The sequence below is a fragment of the Engystomops pustulosus genome, chromosome 1, assembly GCF_040894005.1.
Source record: "Engystomops pustulosus chromosome 1, aEngPut4.maternal, whole genome shotgun sequence".
In the NCBI taxonomy this organism is placed as follows: Eukaryota; Metazoa; Chordata; class Amphibia; order Anura; family Leptodactylidae; genus Engystomops; species Engystomops pustulosus.
Window position 1 is genome coordinate 25,017,546 of NC_092411.1, and position 12,915 is coordinate 25,030,460.

At 43.0% G+C, this 12,915-nt stretch overlaps 1 protein-coding gene across 2 annotated transcripts in view; it reads left to right on the top strand.

The window, feature by feature from the left end:
• ARL15 (ARF like GTPase 15) overlaps positions 1 to 12,915 on the top strand; it is a 149,409-nt gene that overhangs the window by 34,250 nt on the left and 102,244 nt on the right. For both annotated transcript variants that reach the window (XM_072113998.1, XM_072114007.1), the window contains 2 exons: positions 9,136 to 9,280; positions 11,581 to 11,640. In XM_072113998.1, the coding sequence (XP_071970099.1) occupies positions 9,136 to 9,280; positions 11,581 to 11,640 (205 nt within the window). The remainder of the gene's footprint in view (positions 1 to 9,135; positions 9,281 to 11,580; positions 11,641 to 12,915) is intronic.

Sequence of the window (12,915 nt, forward strand, 5' to 3'; positions counted from 1 at the left end):
AACCATCACTAGGCTACAAGTGACCTGGACACACGTGGTCAGGATCGCTATAGAACCAGCACTAGGCTCTGGAAGTGACCTGGACACATGTGGTAAGGAGAGCTATAGAACCAGCACTAGGCTCTGGAAGTGACCTGGACACACGTGGTCAGGAGTGCTACAGAACCAGCACTAGGCTCTGGAAGTGACCTGGACACACGCGGTCAGGAGTGCTACAGAACCAGCACAAGGCTCTGGAAGTGACCTGGACACATGCAGTCAGGATCGCTATAGAACCAGCACTGGGCTGGAAGTGACCTGGACACATGTGGTCAGGAGCGCTATAGAACCAGCACTAGGCTGGAAGTGATCTGGACACACGCGGTCAGGAGTGCTATAGAACCAGCGCTAGGCTGGAAGTGACCTGGACACACATGGTTAGGAGCGCTATAGAACCAGCACTAGGCTCTGGAAGTGACCTGGATACACACACGGTCAGGATCGCTATAGAACAAGCACAAGGCTCTGGAAGTGACCTGGACACATGCAGTCAGGATCGCTATAGAACCAGCACAAGGCTCTGGAAGTGACCTGGACACATGCAGTCAGGATCGCTATAGAACCAGCACTGGGCTGGAAGTGACCTGGACACAAGGGGTCAGGAGCGCTATAGAACCAGCACTAGGCTGGAAGTGACCTGGACACAAGGGGTCGGGAGCGCTAGAGAACCAGCACTAGGCTCTGGAAGTGACCTGGACACACGCGGTCAGGAGCGCTATAGAACCAGCACTATGCTCTGGAAGTGACCTGGACACACGCGGTCAGGAGCGCTATAGAACCAGCACTAGGCTGGAAGTGACCTGGACACACGTGGTCAGGAGCGCTATAGAACCAGCACTAGGCTGGAAGTGACCTGGACACACGTGGTCGGGAGCGCTATAGAACCAGCACTGGGCTGGAAGTGACCTGGACACACGGGGTCAGGAGTGCTGGCATAGGCCGGTGTCAGAAGGAAATGGAGAATGATAGGGTGTGACTGCTCCATCGGGGCCGCAGGAGCAAAAGCAGGTAAGTGATTCATGAATATTATTAACCCATAGATAACCTTCACTTAAACCAGCAGAACAATTATTCTCCATATAGGACTTGGACCAATCGGCCACTAAATATAACGGCCACCAGTTTAAAGAGCACCCATGTGCTGCATCTATTAACCCTTACACCTAGTTTTCTTTTTATATACTTCTTTTAAACTTTGTAATTTTTAAAGGGGGGATTTTAATCTGTTAAAAAACGGTGGTACTGTGGTAATCTTCTTACATTTGTAATCCATGGGGAGGGGTTACCAGGGTCCCTCCGTGCTGTAGTTTCACAGGCTGTTATACTGTCCAGGAGCACTTCCTGCCCCCTCCCATGGTGTGAGGTTACATCAGGCAGAGGAAGGGGGAAGTGCCAAAAACAGTATAACAGTATAGGAGCCTGTGAAGGAGCCAGAATAACAGCCTGTGAAGCTGCAGCACACGAAGGTTCTGATAAGGCCACCTAGAGCCTTTAAGGCTCATGTTAGAATAATTTTAAGAGTTGATTTTGGAAGTAGGAGGCCTTGGATAACAAATATAAGAGAATTACCACAGTCACGGTGCCTGCATCTATATTATGCATGGACCTGTCGCTGCCCACGCACACACAATGAAGGCGGCAAGCGGCTGATCTCCTAGTGTGCGCGCAGGCAGAGCGCACGGAGCTGTTGCTGCCCTTCCACAGGATCCAAGAAAACTACCTAAAGGTTCATAATTCCGCGGTAGAGGTTGATTGGATATGGTGATGTACGAGAGGTTCCCTTTAAATGGAGTCTACCTGCCCATTTGTACTTGCACAGCTGCAGACATTGTTAGATATTGGCCCTGGAAATAGGTGTAACCATACCTTTCTGTGTTAGCAGCAGCAGAAATCTAAAAAAATACATTGTATTCCAGGATTGTAGCTGGACTTAATGCACTGGTGTGTGAGATCTATTCATCAAACTGCAGTACAATTAGATATTACACCAGTGTGGAGCAGCTGGGGAGAGATTTGAATGAAAAGAATACAGCAGTTTGAGGAGACTCCTCCAGTGCTCAAAGTCCAGTTACAATCCTGTACTATAAACACATATTTCACAGTCCTGCTTCTACTCAAAACCAATGCTGAAAACTATGGTTACACAGATCGCAAGGGCCAATATCTCTGTTAGAAGCAGTAGGATTTATATTCCTGGATTGTATCTGAACTTAGAACAATGGGGTGCACTGGTGTGTAAGAAACAAAGCTCCAGACGGTGTTAGGTAGTGGCCCTGGAGATCTGTGTAACTATACCCTTGTGTGTATTGTTATTAGCAGCAGGACTGTAAAACTAAAAAAAAAAATTTATATTCAAGGATTGTAGCTAGACTTATTGCACTGGTTTCTGAGAGCTCATCACCTAACTACTACACAGTTAGATATTACAGCGGTGGGGAGGAGCTGGGGAGAAATTTTGAATGCAAAGAGCACAGCGTTGTGAGAAGACTCCACCCAGTTCTCCAATTCCAGTTACAATCCTGGAATATAAATTCTTATTTCACAGTCCTGCTTCTACTAACATCACACACATAGGTACACAGATCTCCAGGGATAATTCTTACAGCTTTGTATGGCTCTCAGAGATGAGAATTTGGATCGCTGACTGTTCATCTTATCATATGGTCTATAAGTAGGGGGTAGCCTTAAGGCCCTGCTTGTAGGTAGTAGGTAGGTACAATGCCACCTACAAGCCACAGGTACTATAGCTCACAGGTTTGGATAGACTGGTTATATTTGCTTTGGTGACTGCTGAGAGTTGTAGTCTCACTGCAGGGTGCAGACTGGTCTTAGATGGGCCCTACTATATTTCGGAGGGGGGCGGCCGGTCTCCTCTTGCGGTCTGTGTTACAGATGACCAGGATGGATGGCACTTTGACCTGTCTGATTATAAGAATGGGTCTCGTGAGTGTGGATTACGGGGTCTCTGTAGCCGGTGCTTTCTTCACTCCTCCGCTGCCGGCGAGGCCTCTCTTTGTGAAACAAATCTCTCGCTTGTTTTGTGTTACAATGATAAGACTATGCGCAGCGTCGTGTCTGCCGTAATTTCCCAGTAAAAGGAGGAAAATCCTCAGATTGTAAATGAGCAACTGGAAATTGCTGCTCCTGCAGACACCCTTCCCCCCTCCCCCACTCCCCCCAATTCTCAAAAGTGACCGCCGTTCCCTGTTGACGAGATAAAAAAAAAAATCCAGACTACAAGGACGTGGGTACAGGACGCCTGTCTGCGGCAGATCCCGGGAAAACCTATTCTAAATTCTGCATTATTGCGGCTAGAATGGTACGGAAATCTGTTGGACAATTGTAGAATTTCCTGTAATATTACAACTCTGCGATGTGCCGGCCCTCAGTTATTCCTACCGGAAATGCAGAATTCAGGGGGTTGTTGCAGGTTTGATTGTTCTTTCCTGTCCAAAGGATAAGGGATAACAGTGTGATCCTTATGGGTCCAATTATGCGGGCCACGATTTTCAAAACTATGGAAATTGCTGAGCACAGCGCTTGGCTCAGCAATTTTAGATGCTCCAATAGTCTAAAAAAACCTGGTAGGATGCATACTGTAACTGCTGCTCTATCAGATCCATACTGATTATTTTAGTTCCCATTTAAGGCTATTTAAGTGATGAAAATTGTTGAGCACAGCGCTTGGGTATCTGTCGCAGTAATATTTACTGTCTAAGATAGCCCACTGCTGTGTTGATCAATTTCAGATGCTCCAATAGTCTTCTTGAAATCTTCAGGATGCATGTTCTATCAGACCAGTTAGGAGAACAGAGATCCCGTTCCCATTTAAGACTATGGAACTGCCGGAAATTGCTGAGCTCAGTGCTCAGTATGTGTGACACAAAGATTTAGGCTATCTGCACACCTTGTGGCTTGTCTTGCAGAAAGTATGCAGCCAATGCGCACAATTTTTATGTGTATCTTTTATGTGGATTTGTTTTATTTTGCATTTTTGAGTGTTTCTTTTTTGTTTTTATGCAGATTTTTAATGCAGGGTTTTAGTCTGCATTCCTTTTTCCAAATCGGATTTACTTTAATTCCTCTGTAATATACTGCAGAATTTCTGCACCAAAATCTGTGCATAAAATTTGCACAGAATCCGCAACATGTCCCTTACTTTTTGTGATCATGTGGAGATACCCCAGTGCTGTATCTAGCAATTTCCAATAGTCTTGAAGTGAGTGTCTGGACGCATGCGCTACTTGCAGTTGGTGAAAACAGGACCCGCACCTATCAGGAATCCCATTCCCGTTCAAGACTATGGAGGACCCATCCGGTCATCCCCCGTATTTTGTACAACTTCTATAAAAAGTTGTGGTTTTCTCTATAGTTTCACTTTATACAATTGGTGTTGTCTATAGCAGACTTTGGAAGGACACGCCCCTTTGACAATTAAATAAGTTGTCAATTTCTTCATACATTGTTCTAAAGGGAATAAATATCAATTATTCGGGGGAGGTCAGGGGGGGTCCTTGTTAAAGTTGTATCATATGTTATAACTGTAGGGAGTTGGGGTCTTATCTCTGTGCTTAATGCGGTATTTCTATATGGGACGTTGATGTATATCCACATGATATAAAACATATGTCTGATAGCTACGACCCCTAGGGGTGGACTTGACACCTATTTCAAATTTGGAGTCCTTCTGAGCCCCATCTAGTAAATGGAGTGAGACGCACCTGCGTGGCCACCTCTCCTCTCATTGTTGTAACTCTCTGTTCTCGTGATGTGAACACCCCTTTAATAGTTGGTTTGCGTTAAGCTTCTCTGGTTGGTAGAATTTCTGTGCAGATAAATATCCTATCAAATATCATAAAGAATCTACAGTCCCTTCATTCTACTTAGCATCCAATCATAGACCTCCATCAATCAATTGATCGATCTTTGATTTTTGCACCCTACTGGTCATGTTGGGAATTGCACTCCAGCTGCAATTATTGTGAATTTTACCTCCAGCGACTTTGTAAAATATGTTTTTTCTGCACAGTTTTACAAATATTTTGTATTTTTCGGCTCTTGACACTGCAGTTTTTTTTTCCCCCCTGCAGAAATAATGAAAAACTTTTATTCAGTATTTCGAAAACTTTATTTCTTTCCTCCTAGTTAGATTTGTAATGCAGATGTTTTTTTTTTTTCTGGTCACTGGCGACTACATCACGTGTTACATGTTAGTTCTGTCCTGTGATATTGAAAAACTTTGCAATCCGGAGTAAGAGTAAAAGTGGCATGCCATTCATTCCATGAATTAAAAAAAAAAAATCCGGATTGAGGGAGTTTTTGTGAAAGTCTTGATGAGACGACTTTTATGTTTTGCTGTACGTAAAGCGGTTCAATAGGGGGCCCCTATGGCTTTGATGTAATGCTGGAGTGGAGTTTAATGGAAGAGCGAGCAGGAGAAATATACTTCACTATGAAGTGCTCTGAATGCCAATAGGCCCGGCGGAATTTTTGGGCACGGAATGGGTTAAAGCTTTGGAGACGAGCGGGTTCCTTTTGGGTTCTATAGCCTGGTATTGCCGGATCTATCCATTAACAACAACCATGGCTTCCCCCCCCCCCCCTTCCGTCTCCATCTTTCAGTTCACGCTTTGCTAAGTGCTTACAAAGTCGGCCATTTCTTCGTTAAGGTCTAGAGAAAAATTTCTGGCCGAGTCGAGATTGAATTTTTCTGTGTGTAGGACTTCATGAAGGAATTAGCATGTGCTTTGATCCCATTTGTGAATGGCACTGGGGTAGGCTCTTATTGCTGTTTCCAGATGGTGTTACAGGGGGACAAACAGTTGTGTTTCAGCATTTCTCAATAGGCTGTCTAGACGGGCCTGGCAGCAGACAGATACAGCCACCCATCAAATTAGCGTTTGTCAGATTTATGTTAATAGTCTACCCCAAGCCCCTTCCTGTCATTGACATGAAGATTTATGGCCACAGATTTCTGCTGTAAAAGAAAAATAAATTGTAAAAAAAAAAATCATAATTCCAAAAAAAAAAAAAAAGTTTTCAAAAATTTCTCCTCGGTAATACAACCCGTTTTATTCAAATTCGAGAGACATTCATTCATTAGCTGACAAGGAAACTTTTTTGGAGAAAATAAAATAGCGTTTTCATGCAACGTCATGTAATTGGAAGCTTTCTGTGCGGTGGGAATCACCTTTTGACAGGCGCTAGCACCATTGTTTTTCCAAGTCTGACCCTCAACAACTTTGATCATGTTCTCGTTTACAGACTTGTCTCCGTGCAGATTTTTAAAAACCGAGTGTGTGAGAAGAGTCTAGTCAGATTTTAGCACCGTGAAGGCAGGGAATACATGAAACCTACTCCATTCTTGTTTACGGCCGTAATTTGGACTTATAATCTTTCAGCTATAAAACGTGGAGGAATGGGGGGGGGGTGATAAAAATATGTTTCTTTTAAAATAATAAGTGATTTAGTTTTTTTTTTTACTTGGAGAATATTTCTGGTGCTTCTTTAGAGATGTATTAGAAGTGTCTGAGAGCAGAACTGTACTAGTTGCACATGCCAACCAATCTCAGCTCAGTTTTCATTTTCCCACAGTTGTTTATAAAATTTAAGCTGAGCTCTGATTGGTCTCCATGGACAACTGGAACAGTTTTACCTCAGACACGTCTGGTAAATCTCCCGCTATATTTTTAGTGGATTACCATATTTAAGTACAGGCAATCCCAGACTTTCAAATTACTTTTATGCCCCTTACACACTAGCGAGTATAATGCATCCAACTCACACTCGCATGGGGGAGATTTATCAGAAGTGCCAGAGCAAAACTGCTCTAGTTGCCCATTGCAACCATTCAGAGCTAAAGTTTCATTTTTGCACAGCTGTATATAAGATTACAGCTGATCTCTGATTGGTTTCCATGGGCAACTAGAACAGTTTTACCTCAGACATTTTGGACATTTTACCTCAGACATTTTGCTGTTAAAAAACACCCTATACTTGCCTCCCTCTGCGCACCTGGTGCCGTGTCCCTGTTTGTTTACAGGGGCTTTACGCCAGCCAACATTTACCAGTCTTCTGTCCCGACGCCTGCTACAGCCCTGGGACAGGAGACAGGTGGGCGTGCTAGGCCGCCATTAATTGTCACTGCCGTGCTCCTGTAAACAAACATTAGGAGCCTAGACCGAGTATAGTAAGTATGGGTTTAGTTTTTTAAGATGCCCCAGCCCACCAGTAAAGTTTTTATTAATGTCGCACAAACCCCTTTAATAGGGAAATCTATGTGATCGTAGACTCCCTTTTTTATGGATAGCGTGTCTAAATAAAAACATTGGATATCAGTTTGGATGAGCTCCTGTAAGGTGTTTTTTTTTTTATCAAGCTTGTTTTAAGCTAACACCTGTATCTGGATTTACTACACCCGACCCGATGCTTTTTCGGAACCAGGGTGAATAACTGGCTGCTTCCATATTGTATAGAGCCATTGATGTGGTTGTAAAACTTCACAACCTGTAAAAGTTTCCATCTTTCAGTTGTCTTTCAGACATACTACACTATACATGCATATATCTAGCTTGTTCTCTTTGTCTCCCACACTTTTTTCTATATTCTGTAATCTTATATGTGTTATCCATGGCCGACTTCCTTCTACAAATCAACCTTTGTTACCACTTTGTGCTGAAGCTTCACAGGGTGTTACACGGTGAAGGAGGATCCCCAGTGCATGGAGCGTTTTTTTCAAGGACCAAACTCACTCATGGGCAAATGGCTTTGAAGTGATAAAAAAAAAAACTTATTAATGTTCCCTTCCAATCTCATCAGTGCAGACCAAGTAGTATTTACCAGGGTTTATGAGGGGAATTATAGTAAATTGTGTCAATAAAGATGAACAAAATTTAGCACAAGGCTCCAAATGTGGTCTTTAAAGGAAATCTCCTCCCTGGAAATTTGTGGAGAATTTCCGACCCTTCTCATGTTTCTGGATATTTATCGTCCTTCCATGTTTGCCGTTCTTTCTGGATTTACTGTATTTAATATTTTCGGTCACGTTACAGGTGTGATGCTGTATAAGGCAGAGGTTCACAAAGGGCTATAAAATTAGCTGGCAGGACCGACCATTTCTTCCTCGCTCCGTTCCTATCAGACTTCTAACTCCTCGCGTCAAGCTGACTGTGATCACAAATGGATTATACTTCCCCCGAAAACCAATAAAAGGAGTCCAGGCTGATCCAATGAACTCCAGCTTGTTGTGTGTTTTATACAGTTCCCACTTGTCTCTCGGTAGTAGATGAATGGAAGGAGCAGCTCCACACTTACAACATGTGTGTTAAGCATTAAAGTGCTCTTACAGGTCCTCGTCCAGTGCAGAAATCCTACATCAGCAGAACAGATCCTAATAATCTGCAGATTCGGATACATTCCTCAGACACAGTGGGGCACATTTTCTAAGGGTCCCCGGAACGTATTACTGTCGTGCTTCCCAAATTTTTCCGTGTTGCGCTTCATTTAATTGGGGTTTTTGGCGCACGCGATCAGATTTTGGCACATCGGCGCCGGCTTTCATGTGGTACAAATCGGGGAGGCGGGCCGTCGGACAATCCGGCGGATTAGGACATCGTGTGGGATTTAACATCTCAAATTGTGTCGCAAAACAATGCACTTACATGCACCAGGAAGAAGAAGGTGAACATCTCGGGCTTCATCTTCGTCGGACCATCCGGATCGCGACAGGACCGGGTATGTAAATGTGCCCCAGTGAGTTCCTAGTATTGTCCCACCTGAGCTTTATATGTAAAATTTGTATGAGATCGACATTATGTGAGGTTGGATTCTGTCAAATTTAGCCGGAAAGCCTAAACCCTGTGGCATTCATATAGAACATATGTATCATAATTTTATTGTCAAGGCCTTGGTTGTGTTCTTATATTGTGTGTAATATATCCTGATGGGGTTTAATTCAGTTCTCCATGATACTTCAGCTGCCTGTATTTCTGTTTATGTTGCGCTCGGAGCAGTTTATATTGTGACGTGACGCACGTGCAGATCATATTGTACATGAAGCCGGTGTGATTGCTCATGTCTTTTCTGATTGCCTTGCAGTGTTTTCGAGCCCTCTGCTGTAAGGGTCCTCCACCTCCGCGCCCTGAATATGATATTGTTTGTATAGGACTCACAGGATCTGGGAAGACAAGTCTTTTAACAGAACTGTGCAGCGAGAGCCTAGACAATATTGTGCCTACCACAGGTAATTATAACTGAGCTTTAAATTAAATGTTTCATGTTGGAAACTGTTTTTTTTAATGAATCTTTATCTTTTATATGATACTAGCAATTGATTTAAAGGGGGTTATCTAGAAAACTGTTTTTGTTTTTATTTTAAAAGACATTATATATACCATATACATGACATATAGAAATAAGAAAATATATGGAAAAAAAATTGGTGGAACTTTCAGTTTCAAACAGATTACGGTAATTTATATTCCCTGCTTGTCTGAAGAGGAGAAGGATTGTGAGGCCATCAGAGATAATTGTCTGCAGGTCTGTGTCTTCCTCCATATGGCGGGAAATAAAATAGATGTCACTGCAACCATGTAAATTGCCCTAAGTCCCACCAAGGTCCGTGTAACAATCCATTGGGCTCACAAATCAAAAATAATGTGATATGAATAAACCCTTGCCAAAGTTTTTAAAGGGATTTTTCAAAAATTCTGGAAGACCCATTGGGAGCCGGAGTACAAAGACTACTTTCTGTGCTTCAGCTCCCGATTCCCACATTGTGCCAGTTCCAGTCCTTACATAAAGCACCTGTTGGCTTATGGGACCTTCTTCTGCCAAACCGTGGCCTCCTCATACCACAGGACACTTCCAGTGGTCTGGGAGGGCCACAAATTGGCTGAAGTAAGTCTTGTGGCCCCTGCCCTCCTGGTAGACGTGGGTACTTAAGACCAGAAGAACTGGCCAGTCGAGGGAGCTGCCCCTAAGGGGAGTTTCGTGTGACCACTCTGGCTGGCTATTATATCATAATTTTATATCCATATTCATATATCCAATCTATATTCCAACTGAGCCATTTGTTGGATGTATATGATGTATATTTCTCTATCTGAAATGGAAACCTTTAGGAAATACTGCCATATGTTGCTTGTAGGCCTCCATTTCGGGAGCCTTGCAGCTGCATACACCAAACATAGGGGCTCATTTACTAAGGGTCCCCACTATTGTCGGAATACCTGGCGATTTCCGATGTGCGCCGCATTTAAAAAGGGTTTTTGGCGCACGCGATCACATTTTGCCACATTTGGCGATCCGATAGATTCGGACTATGCGCGGGATTTAACAAAGCAATTTGTGATGCAAGCCACGCACTCACATGAAGATGGTGAACTCCGGCGGACCGTCACATGCAGGAACTCGGGCGCACAATCTTCATGAATCGCGGCAGATGAAGATTCTGGCGGACAACGCTGGGGATCGCGCAGGGACCCAGGAAAGTAAATGTGCCCCATAGGGTTGTTTTTGTCGTCTTCTAAAAATTTTTTTTACAATGTTTATATACAGGATGAGTTCCATATGCGGGCTACTTGCAGACACACCTAAAACACCATGTGTTAAACCGCGCTCTTATTAATGTCCAACGCACTTCGACTCTTACACATGGTGCTCAAAATGCTTTGGAGATTTTACCTGTGTCTGCACCTAGCCGCATATTGTAGGCATCCTGTAGATGATAAAAGATGCTTGAATAAAAGTTACTACATACAGAAAGAATTGACTACTTGCGTAGGCTCTAAACCTTTTTACTTGGATTGTATTGCACGTGCATCCAAGCAGCTGATAAAAGTGTTTCCTGGCAATCCCGGATAGGTGAGCCGTCACATTTTCTGTGATTGTTAACTAAGCCATATATTTTACTTGGTAAAAAGATTTTAGGTAAAGTCTTAGCTTGCCTTCAGTCAATAGCAGACTACCATTTTAGGATTATTGTATGATCCTCACCGACTCATCACCTACCATGGATAATAGACATTTCTGAAAAGTTCATAACATATGTCATACGTGTCTCATAGATCTGGGCCTCGCCTCTCAGACTCTCACCACTGCATCCAACTGGAGAGATGAGATGGAGATTTGGTAATCTCTTGGTGGCCATCTTTAAAGGGCATCTACCACCAGAATGAAGGACTGTATGTGAATGAGAGTGAGGGGCTCCAGGCTCCATAGGTGTTAATGGAGCCTGGAGCCCCTCCGGCTCATTTGCATACAATCTTTTATCCTGGTAGTAGATGCCCTTTAATGTTTATGGAATGTCCTAACTATATATGTACAATATAGGATGGTCCTGATGCCCAACTCTGGGACTCATGACTTATGACTTCGATATTGTGGCCCTTCCTGAATGGAAAGTATCCTGGTATTGTAAGTGCTTGGTTCTTGCATCTTCATTCACACTTTTAACTTGGATAGGAATAAAATGGAAATGACACAAATGCTCATAAATACTGTCAGACTAATCTGCTCTTCATTGTCCTTTTCTTGTTCTAGGTTTTAGTATAAAAGCCGTTCCATTCCAGAGTGCCATTCTCAATGTGAAAGAGCTTGGAGGTACTGTTATATTTTGTGCATTTGTATGTACGTTTTCTGTTTTTGAGTAATGTGACATTTTGTGTTGAGGAACTCCAGTCGTGCTTCATGACGGATGAATACAAACCTAGTGGAACAGACCTGGTGACCTAGTGTTTTCTGATGGGACACAGGGTAGAAAGTTGTTTCTAGACTTCATATTTTTGCCTATGTATCCACCTGTAGAACATAATGATCAGACATATTGCAAGAGATCAGCCTAAGCCTTTATTAACCACACCCCCATCTTATCGCTATTCGTAGTAAAGATTAGACACTCCCATTTTGACATTCGATGATCTCATGGTTAAGACTGACCTATTTACTATTATAGAACAAAAGTTATTATTTCCCCACCACCCGAAAACTTTGATCTTAGTCCGTCATACTTTGTCTTTGGCAGCTCAGTTTAAGATCTACAAATCCAATACTATCCACATCTTAATGTTTATTTAGTATCATACGGACTATATAAACCTCTGTAAGCAGGAACTATAATATTCTTGAGCTTCAGACTGAATTGTTCGCATTGACCTGAAGTCCTTGTAGAAACGTTGACATGATCTACAGGTTATATGTGTAGGGTTTTCTTATCCCCTATGGCTTTATCAACAGTATACATATACCCATGTTACTTTTTGGAGACTGTGGTTCTCACTACTAGTAATAACACTGGAGGTCTCAATGGCACGTATCACTTGTCACTCCAAGGCTACTGGTCTCTCGGAGAGAGGAAGTTATCACATCACGTGCTGAGAGATCTGGCTGTACCATAAGGGAATTATTAACACCGTCCGGAGCCAATGTGCTGGATACTGTGCTTCACCAGAAGAAATGGTCTTAAAGGACCTCCTGTGGTCAGTGTGAACGTGTCCCACTCTTGGGGCATATCTGTGCACATGGCAAAAAATACACTGAAGATATCATTAGGATAAGTGGAAAAAATAACTCAAAAATTAGTGTGATCACAGCTGTGCCATCTTCACTCACTCCACCCCTCAATCCGGTTTACATACATGCTTTCTTGAGCTGTGTTTTATTATTATATGGGACTATCGAGTTCAATATTTTTCAATTTATTTGAAGGGATTATTCAGGGAAATGGGAAAAAATAACTCTCTTCTCACGAAAACCTATCCCCTGTGGATAGGGCTTAACATGGAGGTTTCAGTGATAACACCCCCACAGATGACGAGTAAATGGGGTCCGATGGACCCCAGTCGGAGCCCTTGTTGTTCCTTTGGATAGGGCCTAGCT